The sequence below is a fragment of the Oncorhynchus kisutch genome, linkage group LG5 (genome assembly GCF_002021735.2).
Source record: "Oncorhynchus kisutch isolate 150728-3 linkage group LG5, Okis_V2, whole genome shotgun sequence".
NCBI classification, from domain to species: domain Eukaryota; kingdom Metazoa; phylum Chordata; class Actinopteri; order Salmoniformes; family Salmonidae; genus Oncorhynchus; species Oncorhynchus kisutch.
In genome coordinates, this window is record NC_034178.2 from 38,180,966 (window position 1) to 38,202,509 (window position 21,544).

Here is a 21,544-nt window from a genome sequence, read left to right on the forward strand (position 1 = left end):
TTGTTTTCCCATGTAAGATGTAGGTCCTCTGTAATATGTCATGGTCATTGGTTCAGCACTAACCGGATGCCAGAAAAACAGATATATTCATGTAGTGGTTATTATGAGCATTATATTGATTATTTTAAAAGGATGGTGTTTTCTGTTGTGTAAATGTATTAACTACACACTCATTGTCCTTTGGGGTTTAAATGGTGGCAAGTTTGTTGCTTCTCTAATGTGGTCTGTTTGATGTGTGTGTGTGTGTGTTCCCCCCCAACTCACCTGATTTAGTTACTGTTTACTATCTCCAAGGATCCCTCACGTAGGCGTGTTCTGTTTTAAACCTGGCAAACACCTGTCTACAGAGCCCAGGTGCTAGGAACACACATTGTCCTTCACAACTCCAATTCCACGTATCACTGTTGAAAGAAGAAGAGCAAATAACTACTCTAACAGGTAAGTTGACTTATTTTATTAACAGATGAACTTCTTTCAGTAATGAATTTCTTATACGCTTTATGAGTTAGAATCGCTCAGTGGACATCTATTTACTTTATTCATTTGATCATTATCACACACATTTGATCTGTTTTCACAAGTAGTTATATCGAGGTGCTTGTATGTTATGGCTTGAGCTCAATCTTACCTTATCAACAATTCATACACGACTGCTCTTCCGTTACTCCCTCACCTTTTGGCAATACTCAAGCTGGAGCAGACTGCTGAGTAGGTGTAAATAGCTCGTTTTCATGGGAACTGTCCAGATAAAGTGTTTTGCCTGGGGGTAAGAGTAGCCGCAGTGTCCCACCTGGACCATTGCCTCATTCCCTGTGGGCTCTTTCAGCGTCCCTGCACCCAATATCATCCACCGGAGACCTGTACCATGCCCTCTAAGTGGTATCAGCCAGAGACAGATTACCCCTCTGTGGGCTTGGTACTAAAAGCACCTTTGTATGCAGTGTTCCATCTGCAAAGCTCTGACATTGCCCCCCTTTAGCAGTGCAGAGAGAGAAACCTCTGAATTATGCATTAGAGCAAGTGTAGCTGTTTCTTTCAGCTAGCCTTGTGGAGCTGTGCAGACTGCACACTCATATTTATCAGAGCACATTTACTTCTGGGAGTGGTTGGAGAATCTGTCACTGTGGAATATGTGTGGTGTGAATTATGTCAGGTCATCATCTTGTTCTGGATGCTATTTCAAATCAATTTCATTTCATTGGGTGTTATTCCATATTTGCAGTTAATATCGTTGTTTGGAATCAGATGAGTAGTGATACAACACAGCCTCTCAATACACACACATGCACGCCCGCACATAAGCACATGTGCGTGTCCATGTGTCTGTCTGTGTCTTCGTCTGTATCTGTGTCTGTGTGTCTGTGTGCTTAAATCACTAAATACCAATCAATCAATCAATCAAATGTATTTTACATCAGCAGATTTCACAAAGTGCTGAAACAGAAACCCAGCCATGGTTTGTTCTCAGACACCCAGACCTTCCCACACAGAGTAGTGACCTCAGTCCTTATAGGTCCTAGGTCTCTACTGTACTTTCCTGACACCTCTGACCTTCACACTAAGGGCATTTTATTCCTGAACACTGACAATGTGAGGGTAATGGCATGTCCCGGAAATAATAAGTCTATGTATGAGAAAAATATATGAGATTCCTTAGATTTCAAACACAGCCCTACCTATCTGTAAACACTGGTGGGTTCTTGTAATACTTGTCCATGTGTCTTTTCTAATCATGTAAAGGTGGCTACTATTAGACCCTCCTGAGGCCATGTAGGTCCTGTATTTAGATGACATCAAGATGATCCTAAAACCAGCAACAGATAAAGTACCCTGTAGGATCACTCCCCTGGGTAATTAGACACAGACAGCTTTGAACTTAAACTAGGTTTGATTAGCCTCCAGCTTTCTGTACACACACAAACAATATGGACCTTCATGTTTGTGTCTGTTGTAGTGTGTGCATGCGTGTGTGTGTGCGTTCTCTATGTCTCATCTCTTTCGGCATCTCTCTCTCTCTCTCTCTCTCTCTCTCTCTCTCTCTCTCTCTCTCTCGCTCTAGAGCCCGATGATGTGGAACATTGTGGTTGTTTAGTCCACACACAGGTGTGAGGAAGTGTCTGAAGGTCACAGCTCTCACCAAGACACAGCAGAGAGTTATGTCACACATAGACACGTGTGTCTATCTTTATTTTCTCTACACTTCCATTCATCAGTACTGCTTTGGCCAAAGTCATTTGAACCTTGTGTCACATTCAAAAGCTCCTGAAAACAGATGTGGGAAGCGAAGCGAGTTCAGAACATAGAAAGTTAGTGAACTCAGTGGTACACTGGTGGTGTCGAAGATAGAGAAAAGCCAAGAGGGAACTCAAAAAGTTGTGTAATATATTAGTTAATAATACCATCCTTTGAAGGGTAAGAGAAGAATATACATAATAGCCCAGTAAAGTGAATAGAGCCCTGAGCAAGGAGATTCTTGCTGGGATATTCTTAACATGGCTCTGTTCTCCTTGAAGAATTCTCCTTTGAGAGGAAAGGCCTTGGGACTCAACGCTCTCGAGTGCATTGAGCCTGTCTGTCTGTCGAGGTAATGCTGCAAAGCTTTTCTCTGGTGATAAATGGCAAGCACTTGTTGGAGAGCCAACTCTGTCTGCATTACCTCACAGGAAATTGAAATGGGAAATCCCTGGGTGGGAGGCAGAAGTCAGATGCTTCATCAAACAAACGGGGGTAGAATTAATCATTTCTGTCCTCGTGTGATTTAGCACTCAGAGAGACAACACCGTACAGTGTCCTCAGTCTTGTTTGAAAAGGGGAGTTTCTCCTGGTAACCTTGGGGTTGGCTTGGTTACAGTCTAGTGATGAAGAATTTGCATGGCAGGATCTCATGAAGGATCAAGGCAATGTCAAAGTTTCTCAACTAATCTACTGTTTGGTTTGTTTCATACTCTAGGCCTACATGATAGAACAACTGCTCTATATGCCCTTCACTTTTAGAAAAATCCTCTGACAATTCACTTATGTCACGTATATTTTTATTATATGTAATGAATGTAGTGAATATGGATAACACTTTACTTTTACATATGCAATTAATAAGGACAGTGTAAAGTTAAGTGTTCCCTGTAATATTTTACTTTCAAGATTAACATCGTCTGTGGAATTAGCTGATTCTATTGGCTGAAAGGCAATAAGGTGGAGCTGGCACCCTCGGTCGTATCCGGAAACCGCGCTCCTTCATTCATTAATGAAACAGGGTAACGGGATAGGACCGCGAGGGCTCTGTTTGGTTGAGGAACGTCGAGCGCCACCGTGGGGATTTGTTTACGAAAGTGCGTGGACACTCTCCAAGTGTCCCTTTTGCGTTATTGGTTCCAGTTCTCAGCCCACTGTCCTGGAACAAGACTGTCATGTTCACTCGCAGCTCAAAGAAGAGAGAATCCAGCAGATCGGTGAGTGATACAAATTGTAGTTTTTCCATAGGATCCCACGTTTTTGCAGAAATGTGGTACAGTACGTTTGCATGAGGCGCACGCGACTACGGCGTGCTCTTTAATCCCGGTGTCCAGATACACTGTGTTGTGGTTTAAGTCTATATAAATGAAATGTTACTTTGCAGTCTGTGGACTTTTTTTTCTTAATCGGTAAAGCAGTAACGTTAAATTCCTAGTCCTCTTCGCACTTCTCATTTGATCGGGAGAGAACGCATCCACCAGTACAATTCAAAGGCTCATTTAAGCAACATTATCCCGCTGATGTAAGAATAGTTGGTTTGTATTCTACGAATCTACCCCAATACGCATACTTTGTTAAGCCTTTCAATTCACTGCACCAGACATTTCTTTCCTAAGTGTTTGCCCTCATTTGTGTTCCACACATGTACCCAGAGGCAATCGACTATTACTGAGTTCTGTATTTAGTAATTACGGTACTCTAAAATAATTTGGGCCAAGTCATATATAGGCTTGATGTCATTGCAATGTCTCATTATTTCAATGTTTTTTTAGGTTTGATTATGACTGAATACTTTTTTGTCTTCTCTAAATAGTTAGCCTTCTGAAGTCTTCTGTAAACCCACTCTGTCCCAATGTGAATTGTCATGTGAGAGACAGCATGTGTTTGATGAATCTAGAAGAGATGAGCGATAACAGCAGGTATCATGTGACCATTAACTATATAGGTTCTTCTCTCCATCACTAGCTGAACACCCTTGATGAGCCGGAGAGAGGACAGCCGTGTAACGTGTGTGGAGACCAGTGTCCCGGCTTCACTCTGCACAAATGGAGGTAGGGTCCCTCTCTATCTTTGCCCTTACTGTGGCTAGTTATCCCTCCGCCCCTCCCAGCCAAAAACTTCAGTCCACTTAAGTTCAAAGTTTCAGTGGTGGCAGTTGGTACCGTGGAATGCTGTTTGCTCCCTGTCTTAGAAAACGTCTTGAGGAAATTGAATACATACTGCTCTTGAGTAGTATGAACCATGTCTCTATGCCAGTTTGATGCAGTGGACAGTTCCCCCTCTGCAAGGCACTGGTCTGGAGGACGCCTTTTGAGGGTTACTGAAGCCATCCTGTTTTTGCTAAATGGACTCAGCCGTGCGTATCAGAGTCGGCAAGGCATTGTTCAGAACCTGTGTGCCCTAACTCAACAGTTTAGCCATTCATGCAATATGAGAGATTTAAGCAGACATTCTACAAACGCTCTCAGTTGTTGTATTTGCTTTAGAGTGAAAGGAAAGAGCGCTGGGTAGTTTGTCTTCTGATATGCCGCACATATAAACGGTGTTTGTTTGGTTCACTCTTGGAGAGGCTATATATTTAAGACAACATGAGTTTTCCAGAACTGTTTACAAGAGTTATTACTAAAACATGCATTGCCCTGAATATGGCAAGCAAAAGCTGCAGTGGTGTGGTTCAACCTGGTCTCGGAGCATTTCGTATTATTCTGTACATAAGGCCACAACCCTATTTAGTATGATATGTTAGGTAAATCAGGGCACTCCTCAATTAGGAATACAGTTTCTAAATTGAAAGCAATTACTTTACCCCTACATCATGATTATATTTCCTGCAAGAAGAAGTATGAAGTCCCTCTCTGCCACCTCCACTTAAAGAGTCGTCTGTAGCAGCAATGTAAGCAGCCCTAACGAAGGCAATGCCTGGTCTGTCTAAAGGCGTCCGCATGATTCCCAGCTGAAACAGTTCAGTGGAGTTTGTGCATACATTATGACGACATTTAGTGACGTTTTGGACTTCAACAAGTTTTTTTGGGGGGGGCTGTTCGGGCACACAAAGGGCAAGTCGAAGTTCGTGGCCTAAGTCTACCCCCCTCCGTCGGTGATTGGCCAACGGTAGGGATTCTTCAATAAAGTTTGTCATTCAACTAGAGGTGACTCTTTTTTTTTTTATGCACATTTCTTCATTAAAAAATACTCCACCAAACATCTTAGTTAAATGTAAAATTGCGTGACCAAGATCTCTGAAGCAAAAACGTAAACATTTATGACAAATGTCTTGAGTTAAATTAATTCAGACTATTTCTAAGGAAGTGTATACTGGCTACGGCATCTCAAAATGGACAAACAGAACTATTGCTGCTTTTCTCTCATTTTTCAAGTGTAGGTCTTTGTAAAGGAGTATGTGAGTAAAGTCATTCGGCTAGGTGCCAGCCGAACTGAAGCATGCTATCACCATAAGCGAATCTACAATGAGGGGGGGGGGGGGGGGGGGGGCTGGCATGTTAGGCAGAGGATCATCATGATTCAGGCCTCCATTCTGTAAACCATTACGGGACAACAGTCAACCTCTGGAATGTGCCTTTAATTGCCTTTGCAGTGCCACAATAAAAGTACACTTTTTCCCGAAAAACCAACCCGACAGAGGACATTTCTTACAGACGGGTCGTGGAAACCCTGCTTTGTGTGTAGACGCTGGAACGGTATGGGGGAACTTTATGGCTACAAACATCACTGAACGCCTTTGTTCCTTCTTGGAAAGAAAATGCTCCGACCAGTCTCTTCCTCTCTTTCTCAGGAAAGCCTGTTTTCATGCCGATTGATACAGATATGTGTGTTTTATTTGGAATGTGGACTTTACCTGACCTCGGTGTTGTAGATTAAGGAATCAGAGAAGGGAGTGCGTACATTGTGGGTTGGCTACCATATCAACCCTGCTGTTTATTAACTAAGAGTGACAAAACAACAGTTTCTATGTCAACATGTTGACAGCCAGACTGCCAAAATTAGACCTTGAATTGTCTCCTTGGGGGCATTATTGATGAGGATCATCGTGTGTTTGTGTCGGAGGGGATTGTGACTGTTTCAAGTTCTCTATAACAGGATGAGCTCTTTAAACAGCCACATTTTTAAAGGTTGCTGATGTCAGACATGTAATTGCACAGCAGCACACACTTTGATGACATGCAAAATGGGAGTCTGAAGGAGAGCCAGGGAGGCTGGGAGAGCCAGGGAGGCTGAGAGAGCCAGGGAGGCTGGGAGAGCCAGGGAGGCTGGGAGAGCCAGGGAGGCTGGGAGAGCCAGGGAGGCTGGGAGAGCCAGGGAGGCTGGGAGAGCCAGGGAGGCTGGGAGAGCCAGGGAGAGCCAGGGAGAGCCAGGGAGGCTGGGAGAGCCAGGGAGGCTGGGAGAGCCAGGGAGGCTGGGAGAGCCAGGGAGGCTGGGAGAGCCAGGGAGAGCCAGGGAGGCTGGGAGAGCCAGGGAGGCTGGGAGAGCCAGGGAGGCTGGGAGAGCCAGGGAGGCTGGGAGAGCCAGGGAGGCTGGGAGAGCCAGGGAGGCTGGGAGAGCCAGGGAGGCTGGGAGAGCCAGAACTGGTTTGAAATCTCAGGAAAAAAGAAATAACTAAATCAAATCAAATCAAATTTATTTATATAGCCCTTCGTACATCAGCTGATATCTCAAAGTGCTGTACAGAAACCCAGCCTAAAACCCCAAACAGCAAGCAATGCAGGTGTAGAAGCACGGTGGCTAGGAAAAACTCCCTAGAAACTACAGGAAAAGGGACTGGGTTATTAAGTAAGCGCTGAGACCAACATCCCCCTACCATTCCCTACACTTTAACATGTGTGTATGGCTCTGAATTCTCTAAAATATTCATGTTTTTCTAAATATTCAGGAGCTTGAGTTTTCAGGAAGAGATGGTACATTTTTTTCCGTTCTTCCCTTCTTCCGCGCTATATAAAGAAGCTTCCGCTAAGCTGGTGTCTTGGGGGTTCATGCCTACTCTTCCACTGTGGTTTTACTGTGTTTGCTGGCTCCATTCAGGTCCTACTACAAACCCAGTCAAGTGTCATCCATTTAAAATCATTCAGGCCTACTACTGACCGTATTCGCCATCCACCACGGTTGAGCTTTCATCCAACCAATCACATTAATTCTACGGAAAAGTCCAATGAGAGAATTTGTCACTTTTTTTTTATGACACGATTTGTTCTCAGAAAAGCAACTTGTGTGAACAGTAATATAATATGTAATGAGCTACTGTGAGCTTCACTATTCTAAATAAACAAGTGTCTGCCTAGTTTGTGGTATTGATTCATTGCCTCTGGCTTCAGACCAATTCAATCTACCTATCTTTTCAAGACTGGCAACATTTTTCTGAAGAGTAGCAGCATGTTACTAACCCCACTGCCAGTGTGTCAGAGAGCCAATAGTGCTGTGTAAACAGAGTTGTCAGCTCTAGGCAGGATAGGATAGGGGGAGACAGGAGTGGATTTAACTTGTGCAACGCGCGCCTTTGAATTTTTAATGCTAGCCTTTGGCTTGATTGATTTCCTTTGTACTAATGAGACTCATTACAGAGCTTATTAACACGAACGGTGTGTGTGAGCCAGATATCTGATCAGCCTAATCGTTTCACCCACTTAACTCTGCACCTGTATGTTTTAAAACTTCATTCAATAACTCGCCCAACGCTCCATCGAGACATTTTAGCGCACCGCTGTCAATGATAATGGTTTTTGAATGTTAACACTTGACCTGTAGTTAATAATGGGGAGGGTTTAAGTCAAATTTCCTGTTAGTTGATTTCTGTAAAATGTCCCCATTTGCAGTAATTTCCTGTTGCCAAGCACCTTAATTTGCACTGTACAGTATGCTAGTGATGGTATTTGCAATACTGTTTGGACAAAGCCTGCTCTTGTATGCACCAAGCCCTAAATTGAAATCCAAGCTGGACTAAAAGCAGAGGAGAGGGGGTTTGGCTGGGGGGTGTGAGTTGGGCTGAAAGCCCACTGACGTCTGTCCTCACAGTAACCTGACCTGATCTGCATAACACAGGCCCACCCTGCTATTCAGCATGTTAACAAGCAGCCCAGTCAAATAAAACTGTCAGACTGGTTTGGCATATGAATGGCCCTTTAAAAGGGAGTCTCTCGGTTTAGTACTGAAGAGGCCACAGCCTATAAGGGTGGGGAGACCCTGGTGACCACCACCACACAATAGGCCTGGTGGATTTACCAGTGTTCTTCTCTGTACTAGCATGGAGATAGAGGCCAACCTCCAGTGAAAGCAGTGGAGAAGTTTACTGGTAATGGGCCCAAATCATTATCTCCTCCAGTCCACTCCCCGTGGCCTTTGAAGGGGAAAGCAGCAACATCTGTGCCGCGTGGTAACACTCATTTGGGTCAGGAGGCAAATGAGATGTTGGGGGGGCTTTTTATCGTGTAAATGGAATGTTTTGTCTTTGTCGTTTAAGAGGGTCCATTTTGAAAGGGCCTGTGTTTTGACAGCCCCAGAGGGTTGTTTGATAGATGACTGATGCTAAGCAATAATACAAACCCAGAGAACTCTCTAATCCTGATATAAATCATAGTTTGACATTTACAGATCCTCTGACAGGTCCCTTCCTCTCTATCGCTCTCTTACTATCTCTGTTTCTGCATCAAAGGTTGGTCCAAGATCAGTTGCTTTTTTGGCTTCTCTATGAGCTCGAGAGGGAGAGTCTTTTGATTGGCTGCCTTTCAATTATGGATGGTGGTCACGGAAACGGGAAGCGGGGCATATGCATGTGGTAGCCCGGTGAGAAACAGAGGGCCAATCGGACGGCTCATGATTTCCAATGGAGTTGCCTTTCAAAAGTCGAGATTAGCCAGGGTTAGCTGCCTCTCAGACAGAGCTCATTGTGGAAGGATCCCTACCCAGATAACAGAGCCTGTTGTTTTAGTTTTATCCAGGGTCTCTCCCATCCAGCGCTCTCCTTTGATACCAGGTGATATTGACATATTGTGTCTGTCAGAGCAGCTCTTTATGGTCTTTCTGTGTTTGTCTACATTGAGAGGGGAAATTATACCTCTGTAGCAGATGCTGAACGCAGCTCGGGGAGATGAAACTGCATGACTGATGTGTTTTGTATTCTTATATGCACTATGGTTATCTGATGACTGTTGTGTCTTTGTCATAGGGAGAGGGTTTTCCTATTCACCAGCCGTTGTATGGGGCATGTAAGAGGAGAAGCGGTCATAGGTGTTGGGTTGCTCTGGTCCAGTGTGGCTATTATCTCTTCTCTCAAACAGAAACAACATATCTTATGTCATTAGTATCATGCTTTTCACATTCCTACAACCCATCTACTTGCATCTTGTTCTTTAATCCTTAAGAGTCTAAGCTGGAGATATCATTCTGCGTGGGCTGCGCCTCAACCCGCCGCATCCGCCTATGTCGCCCTTCCGCGTCTGCGGTGGGAGGTTGCCGAGCTACAGCGGTGTTTATCAGACCATGTAGGCATCCCGAAAATCGGTGTTCTCTTTTTGCTCTACGACCCCCAAAAGTGTCCCGGGACTCGTCTGAAGGTAACCCATACAAATGAATGGAAGTATGGAGGTAGTTTTGTGCCAGCAAAGTGAGCTCTAACTTTTAGAGGTTAAACAGCCTAATAGCTCAATTGAAGTGCTATTGATTCAAGTCTTGGCCTGTTCAGACAACAGAAGTACTCTCTCTACCCTGACTTTGACTCTGTGGAGTAGAGGCAACCTCCAGTGTGCCCGTGCCAGAAAACCCACACAATTCGAGAGGCCCAGCAGTCACTTGCCAAATGGGCTCTCTTTCTCATCACGCAAGAGTGACTGCACATTCAGCGATATGATTTGCATTTAAAGTTTATACATTCGGTGTTCAGGTGTAACTTTCCTTGTCATCTAATTATATTAGACCAAGCTCAAACGAGCCATGTTCAGTTGTTTGTATTTACTGTCCCGGCAGTGAAGCGCTTCTGTTTGTCCACAGGGAGGCGAACATACTCTTCATAGATTAGATTAGACTAGAGTAGAAATCCCAAAGGGCAATTTGTTTGCAGCAAGTAGACACCAGGTATGGGTGTCCAAAATGGAACAGTCACCCAGCTTTTGTGTTATTAATTGTTGGTACTGATAGTTAGCTGCAATGACGATTTTTTTTTTGTTGCAACAATCAGTAGACTCCTTATGGCACTGCGTGTGTTCGACAGCTGACCCCTGAACAAACGCATAGCCATCTTGTGCCAGACTAGAGGCATCTCTGTGAGTCTCCTGTGATAGTTTAAGTCTACAGCTAAGTCTGATCCCCATCTATTTTCCTAGACTGTGTTATCAGAGGTCATCCTGAACAGGTGCCAAAGAACTCTGGGTAATGGACAGAGACGGATAGGCATCAGAAAACCCCTCTTTGTCCCTGGTGAAGTGTCAGAAGTCATACTCACCAGATAGGGATGTAGTCGACCAGCTTATCCACATGATGTAGGGAGACTGGATCCAGTTGTACAGTTAATACTGTCTTTTGTATCTGTAGTCATATAATCTCCACTATAATGATTGCATTTGTATCCACAAGCACGCATATCATTTTTTAGTTTCTGTCTCATAGACTTGACATGTGTATATATATTTTTAATCAGAGAGAAGCTCAAGCTGATGGATATAGTTGTCTGTATGTGTGCCACTCAGCTCTTCCATGGGTGGGTGCTTACCGTGGTCAAACTAACATTTGGTGCTGGTGGAGGCAGCCTTTACCTAGGGGATAGAGTTCAGCTATAGTTTAAGGCAGGGAGTGAGAGAGGGTGGGAAAGACATGGAAATAGAGAGGGAGAGTGAATCCCAATGGCTGGAGAAGTGCATTTGGTATTTTAAACATCGATTTGTAACAAACTGTCCAAGGACAGTAGAAAAACATTCTTCCTCATGATTTTGTAAAAAAAAAAGGATTTTGCTTGCAACCTTGCTGTTGCTGTTTTACATATTTGTTCCACTCTGAAATGAGGAAAAGGTTCTGTTGATCAATGCACTCTCCCGCTTGATGTGAATAAACCATGGCTTTGCCTGAGAGTTCCATCCCCAGGAGTTTCCATCCATGCAGACAGCGCTCTGCCCCAGTGCTGATCTGGCCTTAATGAAGGCTTAGCATCCAGAGCTACCTTTGAACTGTCACCTGGAATAAAGGGGGGGGGGGGGGGGGGGGGTCTCACAGCCGTCACCCCCACACTGACTTTAACATTCCCTACGTACTACAGCCTTCAATTCCCACCCGCCCACACCTTTTAGGGTTTGCATTGTTCATTCACGTCACTTTACATTCTTCTGTTAACATTCCTCTATGCAATTAGACTGTGGATATTCTATTATTTCTACTCATTAATTAGAATTCAGTGGATCTGTAGGGGATTGCTTTTTCGACTGTTAAACCTTCAATAAGATATCACCATTACATCAACAAATACTGAAAAAAATATAAGCACAACATTTTAGTGTTTGTCCCATGAAATAAAAGATCCCAAAATTCTTCCATACGCACAAAAAGCTTATTTCTCTCAATTTATTTTTTGCACAAACTGGTTTACATTAGTTAGTGAACATTTCTCCTTTACCTAGACAATCCATCCATCTAACATGATCATTATACAGGTGTACCTTCTGCTGGGGACAATAAAAGGGAGCATGCTGACTGCAGGATTGTCCACTAGAGCTGTTGCCAGAGATTTTCATGTTAAGTTCTCTACCATAAGCTGCCTCCAACGTTGTTTTAGAGAATTTGGAAGTACGTCCAACCGGCCTAACAACTGAAGACGCCAGCCCAGGACCTCCACATCCAGCTGATGAAACTGTCTGTAATAAAGCCCTTTTGTGGGGAAAATCTCATTCTGATTGGCTGGGCCTGGCTCCCCCGTGGGTAGGCCTGGCTCCCAAGTGGGTGGGCCTATGCCCTCCCAGGCCCACCATGGCTGCTCTGCTGTCCAGTCATATGAAATACATAGATTAGGGCCTAATGAATTTGATTTAAATTGACTGAGTTCCTTATATGAACTGTAACTCAGTAAAATCGTTGAAATTGGCCCATGTTGTGTTTTTATATTTTTGTTCAGTATATATCAGGTTCATTGCTGGACAGTTGGAGTTAGACTATATTGATGCAGAGGATTTGATATCCCACACAGTACTTTCTAGTAAAACCTCATATTAATAGAGCTATGGTTTCAGTCCACAGACGTCTGGCCCGGGCTCAGATTCAGCCTAGCACAGTGGGATGGCAGATAGTCAGTCCCAGATTAGCAGCAGGAGACACAGTCATGATCTGTATGTCCCTTTTAGGCCAGGGTCAGACATTAACACTGAAACACACACTGGATCAGATACACCAGACACACACCACACAGCTGTGGAGGTCTCTAACTCCTCACCCACCAACTTTTTTGTTAACTTCCCATTACTATACGGTATGAAAGTGACAATGCCTGGTTTTGTAGGCTAAGAATTAACCTCAAATTTGCGTCCTCAGTCATAAAAATGTGGTTAATTTGAGATGTATAATAAATGTATGCGTGTTTCCGAATTAATCTACTTACCACATGCCGGCTTTCAACGTATTTTATGGTCTAGAAGAAGCACAGAGCTGAAAAGATACAACCGTTTCAATTGGAACTACACACATGAACTACAACTCCCAGATTTATGTCTCACTTTCAACAGCTTGCCCATCTTCAAAATAAATAGAATATTGAACACATCAATGAGTCCTCAACCCGAGCAGACACCCTCCAGCATGCAAACAAGGCAGCAGGAGATCAAATGAGGCATTGGGGTATGAGAAAATCAATACACAAATATGAATATAATGTTATATGTATGTGTGTGTGTATATATGTATGTATATATATATATATATATATATATATATATATATATATATATATATATAATATAATCTTGAAGCCTAGTTAAGAGATTACAGGACATGACCCAGAAGTATGACGTAGGAACGTATTACTTTCGTATCGTATTGGCACATTCAGCAGTATGATTTATACCTTCTCAATCTCTTTCATACATCCCTTTCGCCCTCCATCCCCTTTCTCCCTCCATCCCCTTTCTCCCTCCATCCCCTTTCTCCCTCCATCCCCTTCTCTCAATCCCTCCCTCCTTCCCTCTCTCTATGCACCAAGGTGCAGTGTTCAGGTAGCCAGCAGACTGCAGATTGCAGTGGGACCTTCAGTTGGAGCAGTGCACCGCTTCAAAGACTCCTTTGATTTTGTACTCCCCCTTCTTTGTCTCCTCCTCCTCTCTCTCTGTTTCTCTCTCCAGTCACATGTTCCTGTATGGGGGGAGAACCCCACACCACCACCACTACCATAATAATAGAGAATGTTACTGCAGATTAGAATGTTGTATGTCATTTCAGATGAGTTGTGTGTGTGCTTTTAAGGGATTTTTGGAGAGGTTTTGATGATTCTGTGCTTCTGCTCAGGAGAACTTATAAGTCCTTTAATGTGTCTGATGATGAGTTTACTGTTACATCACCCCTAGATTTCTCGTTGCTGTTCAGATTTTTCGGAGACGTATCAGCTCCAGAGTCACCAGCAGAGGTCAGTGTTGTATCTGACGTTATCGCCTGCCATTTTTAGCATCAGTATGGCTAGAAGTGTTTTTCTCAGTCATTTCATAAATATAATGCATCAAAAAATCTACTTTACAGACACCAAACGTACTACATTATTCTACATCTCACATCAGATGTGGTGACTACAAGACCAAACAATAGACAGTTTATCCTTTTTGTGCAGAACAGTTTGAAATGTCCTGTTTTCATTATTTTACTGAATCCCATTGAAACAGTATTCATTTGTTTAGCCACTAAAAATGGACTTGATGACACAGCATGCATTGTTGAGGCATTTGATTGGTTTATTGATTTAGCCAACTGCCTTTAGGACCGTATTGATCTGTGAGCTGTTGTCCAACTCAGTATTCATCATTGCATGCACCAGGGCCAGAATTCAATCTAACCTGCTCTGTGGAAAATCCCATTGTTCCTTCTCTTTTCAAGTATGAATCACATTTGAATGATGCAGTTAAGTCAATGTTGATTAGCTAAAACTCAAATGTTCTGGTGTGAGGGTTTGATTTTTTATCTGACCCGAGATGTCTTGCAAGGTGTGTTGTATCTATTCCCTCGTACTGAGGCTCTGCGTATTCTCCATCATCAGAGGAGTGGGCGAAGTGTTATTTTTATCCCAATCACATCCACAGCTCACAATGACTCAAAGCACACAGCAGAATCCATTAATGACGCAGCTCACCGACAGAACAGAAACAAAAGCTTTATTATACATTTGAGTCATTTAGCAGAGACACTGTTATTCAGAGTGACCTACAGTTAACGTGTTCGTCTTAAAATAGTTAGGTTGGACAATCACATATCGCAGTCATAGTAAGTACATTTTACCTCAAAGTAGCCATCAGCAAAGTCAGAGCTAGTAAGGGGGGAAAAAGCCAAGTGCGAGTATTAGTTCATGATGAAGGCATGAACTAACAATGGGGGGGTTTATTTAAGACCTACTTTTTGAAGAGGTTAGGGTTTTTGGAGATGGGCAGGGACTAAGCGGTGGCAGAACAGATTGCTTGGGTTGGGGTGTAGGGTTTGAGCATAGCCTGAAGGTAGGGAGGGACAGTTCCTCTTGCTGCTCCGTAGGCAAGTCTCATCGTCTTGTAGTGGATGCGAGCTTTTTCTGTAAGCCAGTGGAGTGTGCAGAAGACCGGTGTGAAATGGCAGAACGTAGGAAGGTTGAACACCAGTAGGGTTGCAGCGCTCTGGATAAGTGGGGAGCCCATCCAACAGTGAGTTGCAGTCGTCCAGATGACAAGTGCCTGCACCACTTCCTGTGTGAGGTAGGGTTGTACTCTACGGATGTTGTAGAGCATGAACCTGCAGGAGCGAGATGGTGTTGAAGCAGGTAGGCCTTCCCCGGGAGGAAGAGCAGCTCCGTCTTGTCGGTTGAGCTCGAGGTGGTGGTCCGACATCCAAACTGAGATATCTGCCAGGCACGTAGAGATGTGTGTCGCCACCTGGGTGTCAGAAGGGCGTAAGAAGAAAAGTAGTTGAGCATCATCCACAGAGAAAGGATAGGGGAGACCATGTGAGGATATGAAGGAGCCGAGTGACTGGTGTATAGAGAGAAGAGAGTGTACGTGGTGCAGACACAGCCTCACCACGTCACCTGGTAGGAGTGGCCTTCAAGTTAGGATGCAATCCATGTGCAGAGCCCGAGAAGCCCAGCCCTGAGAGGTGTGGAGAGGAGGATCTGATGGTTCACGGTGTCGAAGGCAGTGGATAGATCTAGGAGGAAGAGAATCGAGAGAGACAGCTTGGGCAATGTAGAGAGCCTCAGTGACAGAGAAAAGCAGTCTCAGTTGAGTGACCCCTCTTGAAGCCTGACTGGTTAGGGTCAAGAAGATCGTTCTGAGAGACATAGCAAGAGAGTTCATCAGAGACGGCACACTCAAGTGTTTTGGAAAGAAAAAAAGAGATACCGGACTGTAATTTTTGACATCAGAGGAGTCAAGTGTTGGTTTCTTGAGGAGGGAAGTGACATAGTAAAGTCAGAGGGGACACAGCCAATGGTCAGGGATGAGTTGCTGAAGGAAGTGAGGAATGGAAGGTCTCCAAAGATGTTCTGGAGAAGGGAAGGAGTCGAAGGCAGTTTGTCGGATGGCCAGACCTCACTAGTCATAGGATTTAATCTGGAGATAGAGGGGAGAAAGAGGTCAAGGCCTAGGGTAGTTCTGTGTGAGTGGGACTAGTGGACTCAATAGGCTGAGTGAATGAGGAGCATATGTCGTGAACCTTCTTTTCAAAGTGGTTGACAAAGTTGTCTGTAGAGGGGGAGACATCAGGAGCAGACATCAGGAGGTTGAAATTGCCAAGTACAAAGAACGGTGAGCCATCAGGAAATTAGCTTATCAAGGTGTGAAGCTCATTGAGGAACTCTAAGGGCACCTGGTGGGTGATAGATGACAATGTTAAGCTTGAGTGGACAAGTGACAGCATGGAATTCAATTGAGGAGAAGGACAGGTGAGTGAGGGAGAAAAGGGAAAATCTCTACCTAGGAGACATTAGTATCTCCCTGTGCCACCACCATGACGACCAGATGCTCTCGGGCTATGAGAGAAAACGTAGTCAGATGAAGAGAGAGCAGCTGGAGTAGCAGTGTTCTCTGGGGTGATCCATGTCTCCATCAGGACCAAAAAAAGTTAATGGACTGAAGGGCAGCATAGGCAGAGATGAACTCTGTGTTCTTGACCACAGATCGTCAGTTCCAAACGCTGCCAGAGACCAGGAATTCCACATGGGTTGTGCTTGCAGGTTACACAAAATTAGAAGGGTTGCAGCCAAAGGGTAGGGGAGTGTCTGTAAAGCTTACAGGGAGAGGAACGAACACATATAGAAAACACACATAGTTGCCAAAGCTACAAAAGAGCAAAATAAGATCATCTGAAAAATCACTAGGTGATAGTGGTGTGGAGACACCTCTTTCCTTCCTAGAAGAACTCAGCAGGACTGTCTTTCTTTCGGTGACGGTTTTAGTTTTGCGACGAGACCGTCGCTGACACTGCTGCCATTGAGAGAAGAGGGGAGGCTCAAGTACTAATATTAATTGATAATTGTCTTGCAAAGTGAAGAGCACACCCCCTGGTACTAATTGCTGATTGCCTAGGAGAGGAGAAACAATTCCTCCTCCAATACGAATATTACACAACAGAAAGCCAAACAGACAGTTGCCAGGCTGTTGGTTTGTTTGAAACTGCGTAGAAAGTGCTGTTCCACATTAGTGACGCTACATAAGCATCCAGAGGGAGAATGGAGGTGTGAGAGTGATGCCCTATGATGTAGAACCCCTCCTCCATGATGTCTCAGTCCCCAGTGACCCTGCAGTCTTCTCCTGGTTCACTTCAACAAATGGCAACCTGCATATCCCCCATGTCACTCTCCCGGGTCGGTATAGTGGTATACAGTACTAACCCTTACAATAACCTGTGATGCCATGGACTGACAGATTCTGGTCACTAGATATGACATTGTGTGAATAGTCAAAGCTAATTTGAACATTTTCAACTTCAAATTGAGTGAAAAAAGAATGCTTCCTGCTAGCTCAAACTACAAGGATATCAGGTTGAGCGATAAATCACTGAGTGGCCTTAAAATGAAAGGAGACCTTCCTTGTTACTTATATGGTCGCTTATTTCACAAGACACAAGGCCCTAAACCTTTCAAATGTAGGGCATACTTTATGAGTTTAAGCATTCTATGGGACTCTGCTACACTGGAAATACAGACAAAATGCAGGTAATTTATTTACATAACTATCAACCCCTCAACAGCCCAATAAAGCTTCTGGTTGTCAGTCTGCATAGTCAATGTATTCTGTCAGATACTTGAAAAGGACTCTCTCTCTACCTCACAAAGTGCTTCATTCTGACTTGCCTAGTTAAATAAAGGTTAAATGAATCAAACTTATTTTAGAACTTGGTGGCACTTATCTTCAGACACAACAAAAGAAGATCAAGGTAGAAGATGCAAAACATTGATATGGTTAACTGTATTCATTTCAGTTAACTCAATCCAAGTTCCTCTCTCAGCCTCAACTTTACTGCAGTACGCTATGGACTCAAACCGTGTAGCAGCACTGAGCTGTTCTCAGACATGCAGTGTAACTAACCAGAGAAGGAGGACAAAACAAGCTCAATGGAGTCGAAAGCCAATTACATTCACAAAAGAGCTGTGTTTCTTTCTATTCTGTAGCCTTCCTTTCTTTCACTGTTAATCTGGTTGTTGTGTAGGCCATGCCTGTTGGCTCTCTGACCATTTGTAACCCTACTAATGGTAATGGCTCTGTTATTCTAGCATGGCCAGTTGTCAAGATACCAGCCGACTCTGGTCACTCACACACATCTCCTTGGCAACCAGTCAATTTACACAAATAAACTTGGCCGCACAAGAGAGCATGAGTGTTGCGTTTAAATATGCAGTGCTATATGGAGCTGCTGGAGCAAGAGTTCTGGTTTCTGTATGGAGCTGCTGGAGCAAGATTTCTGGTTTCTGTATGGAGCTGCTGGAGCTAGAGTTCTGGTTTCCGTATGGAGCTGCTGGAGCTAGAGTTCTGGTTTCCGTATGGAGCTGCTGGAGCAAGAGTTCTGGTTTCCGTATGGAGCTGCTGGAGCAAGAGTTCTGGTTTCCGTATGGAGCTGCTGGAGCAAGAGTTCTGGTTTCCGTATGGAGCTGCTGGAGCAAGAGTTCTGGTTTCCGTATGGAGCTGCTGGAGCAAGAGTTCTGGTTTCCGTATGGAGCTGCTGGAGCAAGAGTTCTGGTTTCCGTATGGAGCTGCTGGAGCAAGAGTTCTGGTTTCTGTATGGAGCTGCTGGAGCAAGAGTTCGGGTTCCTGTATGGAGCTGCTGGAGCAAGAGTTCTGGTTTCTTGTGCAATGATTCTCCTCTAGGAATGGAGGATTTAATAGGGTGATAAAGGCTTGAGCCTGATATTGGCAGGGCCCACAAACCCCACATGGTGCTCATTCTGAAATATTCTAAGTGCTGCCTCCTATCTCCTTTTCTCTACCGCACGCATGCACACACACATAGACTTGTATTTTGTTTTCTTAAGTTTCAGATGGAAGACCTTTACAGTGCCCTTAAGTTTCAGATGGAAGACCTTTACAGTGCCCTTAAGTTTCAGATGGAAGACCTTTACAGTGCCCTTAAGTTTCAGATGGAAGACCTTTACAGTGCCCTTAAGTTTCAGATGGAAGACCTTTACAGTGCCCTTAAGTTTCAGATGGAAGACCTTTACAGTGCCCTTAAGTTTCAGATGGAAGACCTTTACAGTGCCCTTAAGTTTCAGATGGAAGACCTTTACAGTGCCCTTAAGTTTCAGATGGAAGACCTTTACAGTGCCCTTAAGTTTCAGATGGAAGACCTTTACAGTGCCCTTAAGTTTCAGATGGAAGACCTTTACAGTGCCCTTAAGTTTCAGATGGAAGACCTTTACAGTGCCCTTAAGTTTCAGATGGAAGACCTTTACAGTGCCCTTAAGTTTCAGATGGAAGACCTTTACAGTGCCCTTAAGTTTCAGATGGAAGACCTTTACAGTGCCCTTAAGTTTCAGATGGAAGACCTTTACAGTGCCCTTAAGTTTCAGATGGAAGACCTTTACAGTGCCCTTAAGTTTCAGATGGAAGACCTTTACAGTGCCCTTAAGTTTCAGATGGAAGACCTTTACAGTGCCCTTAAGTTTCAGATGGAAGACCTTTACAGTGCCCTTAAGTTTCAGATGGAAGACCTTTACAGTGCCCTTAAGTTTCAGATGGAAGACCTTTACAGTGCCCTTAAGTTTCAGATGGAAGACCTTTACAGTGCCCTTAAGTTTCAGATGGAAGACCTTTACAGTGCCCTTAAGTTTCAGATGGAAGACCTTTACAGTGCCCTTAAGTTTCAGATGGAAGACCTTTACAGTGCCCTTAAGTTTCAGATGGAAGACCTTTACAGTGCCCTTAAGTTTCAGATGGAAGACCTTTACAGTGCCCTTAAGTTTCAGATGGAAGACCTTTACAGTGCCCTTAAGTTTCAGATGGAAGACCTTTACAGTGCCCTTAAGTTTCAGATGGAAGACCTTTACAGTGCCCTTAAGTTTCAGATGGAAGACCTTTACAGTGCCCTTAAGTTTCAGATGGAAGACCTTTACAGTGCCCTTAAGTTTCAGATGGAAGACCTTTACAGTGCCCTTACTTTCGGACGTCGTTACGTTTTTTTATTTGTATTTATTGATTTATTGATTTAAATCTTTATTTAACTAGGTAAGTCAGTTAAACCCACCCCTAACCTTGGACGACGCTGGGCCAATTGTGTGCCATCCTATGGGACCCCTGATCACAGCCGGTTGTGATACAGCCCGGGATCGAACCAGGGCCTGTAATGACACCTCTAGCATTGAGATGCAGTGCCTTAGACCGCTGCGCCTCTCGGGAGCACTGGTTACACTCAGCAGAGAGAATGTGTGTGTGTGTGTTGGCCTCAGTGTCAGGGAGTTCAGCGTCTCTGGATGCTGTCCGTTGTTCTGTCTCTGATCACAGGAAGTTGGCAGTGCCTCCTCTCTCCTGTTGTGGCCCACTTCCTGTCCTCTCTTTTAAGATGCATTGATAGGCAGAGCCCAGAACGGCTGAGCAGCTACTCTTTCATCCATGAAATACAGGGCTCACAAGCAGCCTCCTGGCTATTAATACATACACCGTCACGTAACAGAGTCGTGCAAAGTATGGACATACTCACACACTGCTCAATATGCATATGCAAGAGAAATACTTCTACAGTCCATCCGGGAAGTATTCAGACCCCTACTCACACACTGCTCAATATGCATATACAAGAGAAATACTTCTACAGTCCATTCGGAAAGTATTCAGACCCCGTTTTTCACATTTTGTTATGTTACAGCCTTATTCTAGAACCTACACATAATGACAAAGCAATAAAAATGGAAATATCACATTTACGTAAGTACTCAGACCCTTTACTCAGTACTTTGTTGAAGCTCCTTTGGCAGCGATTACAGCCTGGAGTCATCTTGGGTATGACGCTACAAACAAGACACACCTCTATTTGGGGAGTTCATTCCATTCTTCCCTACAGATCTTCTCAAACTCTGTCAGGTTGGATGGGGAGCTATTTTCATCAAGGATCTCTCTGTACTTTGCTCCATTCATCTTTCCCTTGATCCTGACTAGTCTTCCAGTCCCTGCCGCTGAAAAACATCCTCACGGCATGATGCTGCCACTACCATGCTTCAACGTAGGGATGGTGCCAGGTTTCCTCCAGATGTGAAGCTTGGCATTCAGGCCAAATAGTACAATATTGGTTTCATCAGACCAGAGAATCTTTCTAATGGTCTGAGAGTCTTTGAGTGCCTTTTGGCAGACACCAAGTGAGCTGTCATGTACCTTTTTACTGAGGACTTGCTTCCATCTGGCCACTCTACCATAAAGGCCTGATTGGTAGAGTGCTGCAGAGATGGTTGACCTTCTGGATTGTTCTCCCATCTCCACAGAGGAACTCCAGAGCTCTGTCAGAGTGACCATCGGGTTCTTGGTCACCTCCCTGACCAGGCCCTTCTCTCCCAATTGCTCAGTTTGGCCGGGCGGACAGCTTTAGGAAGAGTCTTGGTGGTTCCAAACTTCTTTAATTTAAGAATGATGGAGTCCACTGTGTTCTTGGGGACCTTCAATGCTGCATAAATATTTTGGTACTCCTC

The 21,544-nt window shown here is 44.2% G+C and overlaps 1 protein-coding gene across 1 annotated transcript in view; it reads left to right on the forward strand.

Annotated features, from left to right (window-relative positions):
- The first annotated feature begins 3,224 nt into the window (after positions 1–3,224).
- Positions 3,225–21,544, forward strand: part of LOC109891012 (prickle-like protein 2) — a 118,453-nt gene continuing 100,133 nt past the window's right edge. Inside the window, 2 exon segments of the mRNA XM_031825015.1 lie at positions 3,225–3,449; positions 4,198–4,283. Coding sequence (XP_031680875.1) covers positions 3,408–3,449; positions 4,198–4,283 — 128 coding nt within the window. The 5' untranslated portion in view covers positions 3,225–3,407.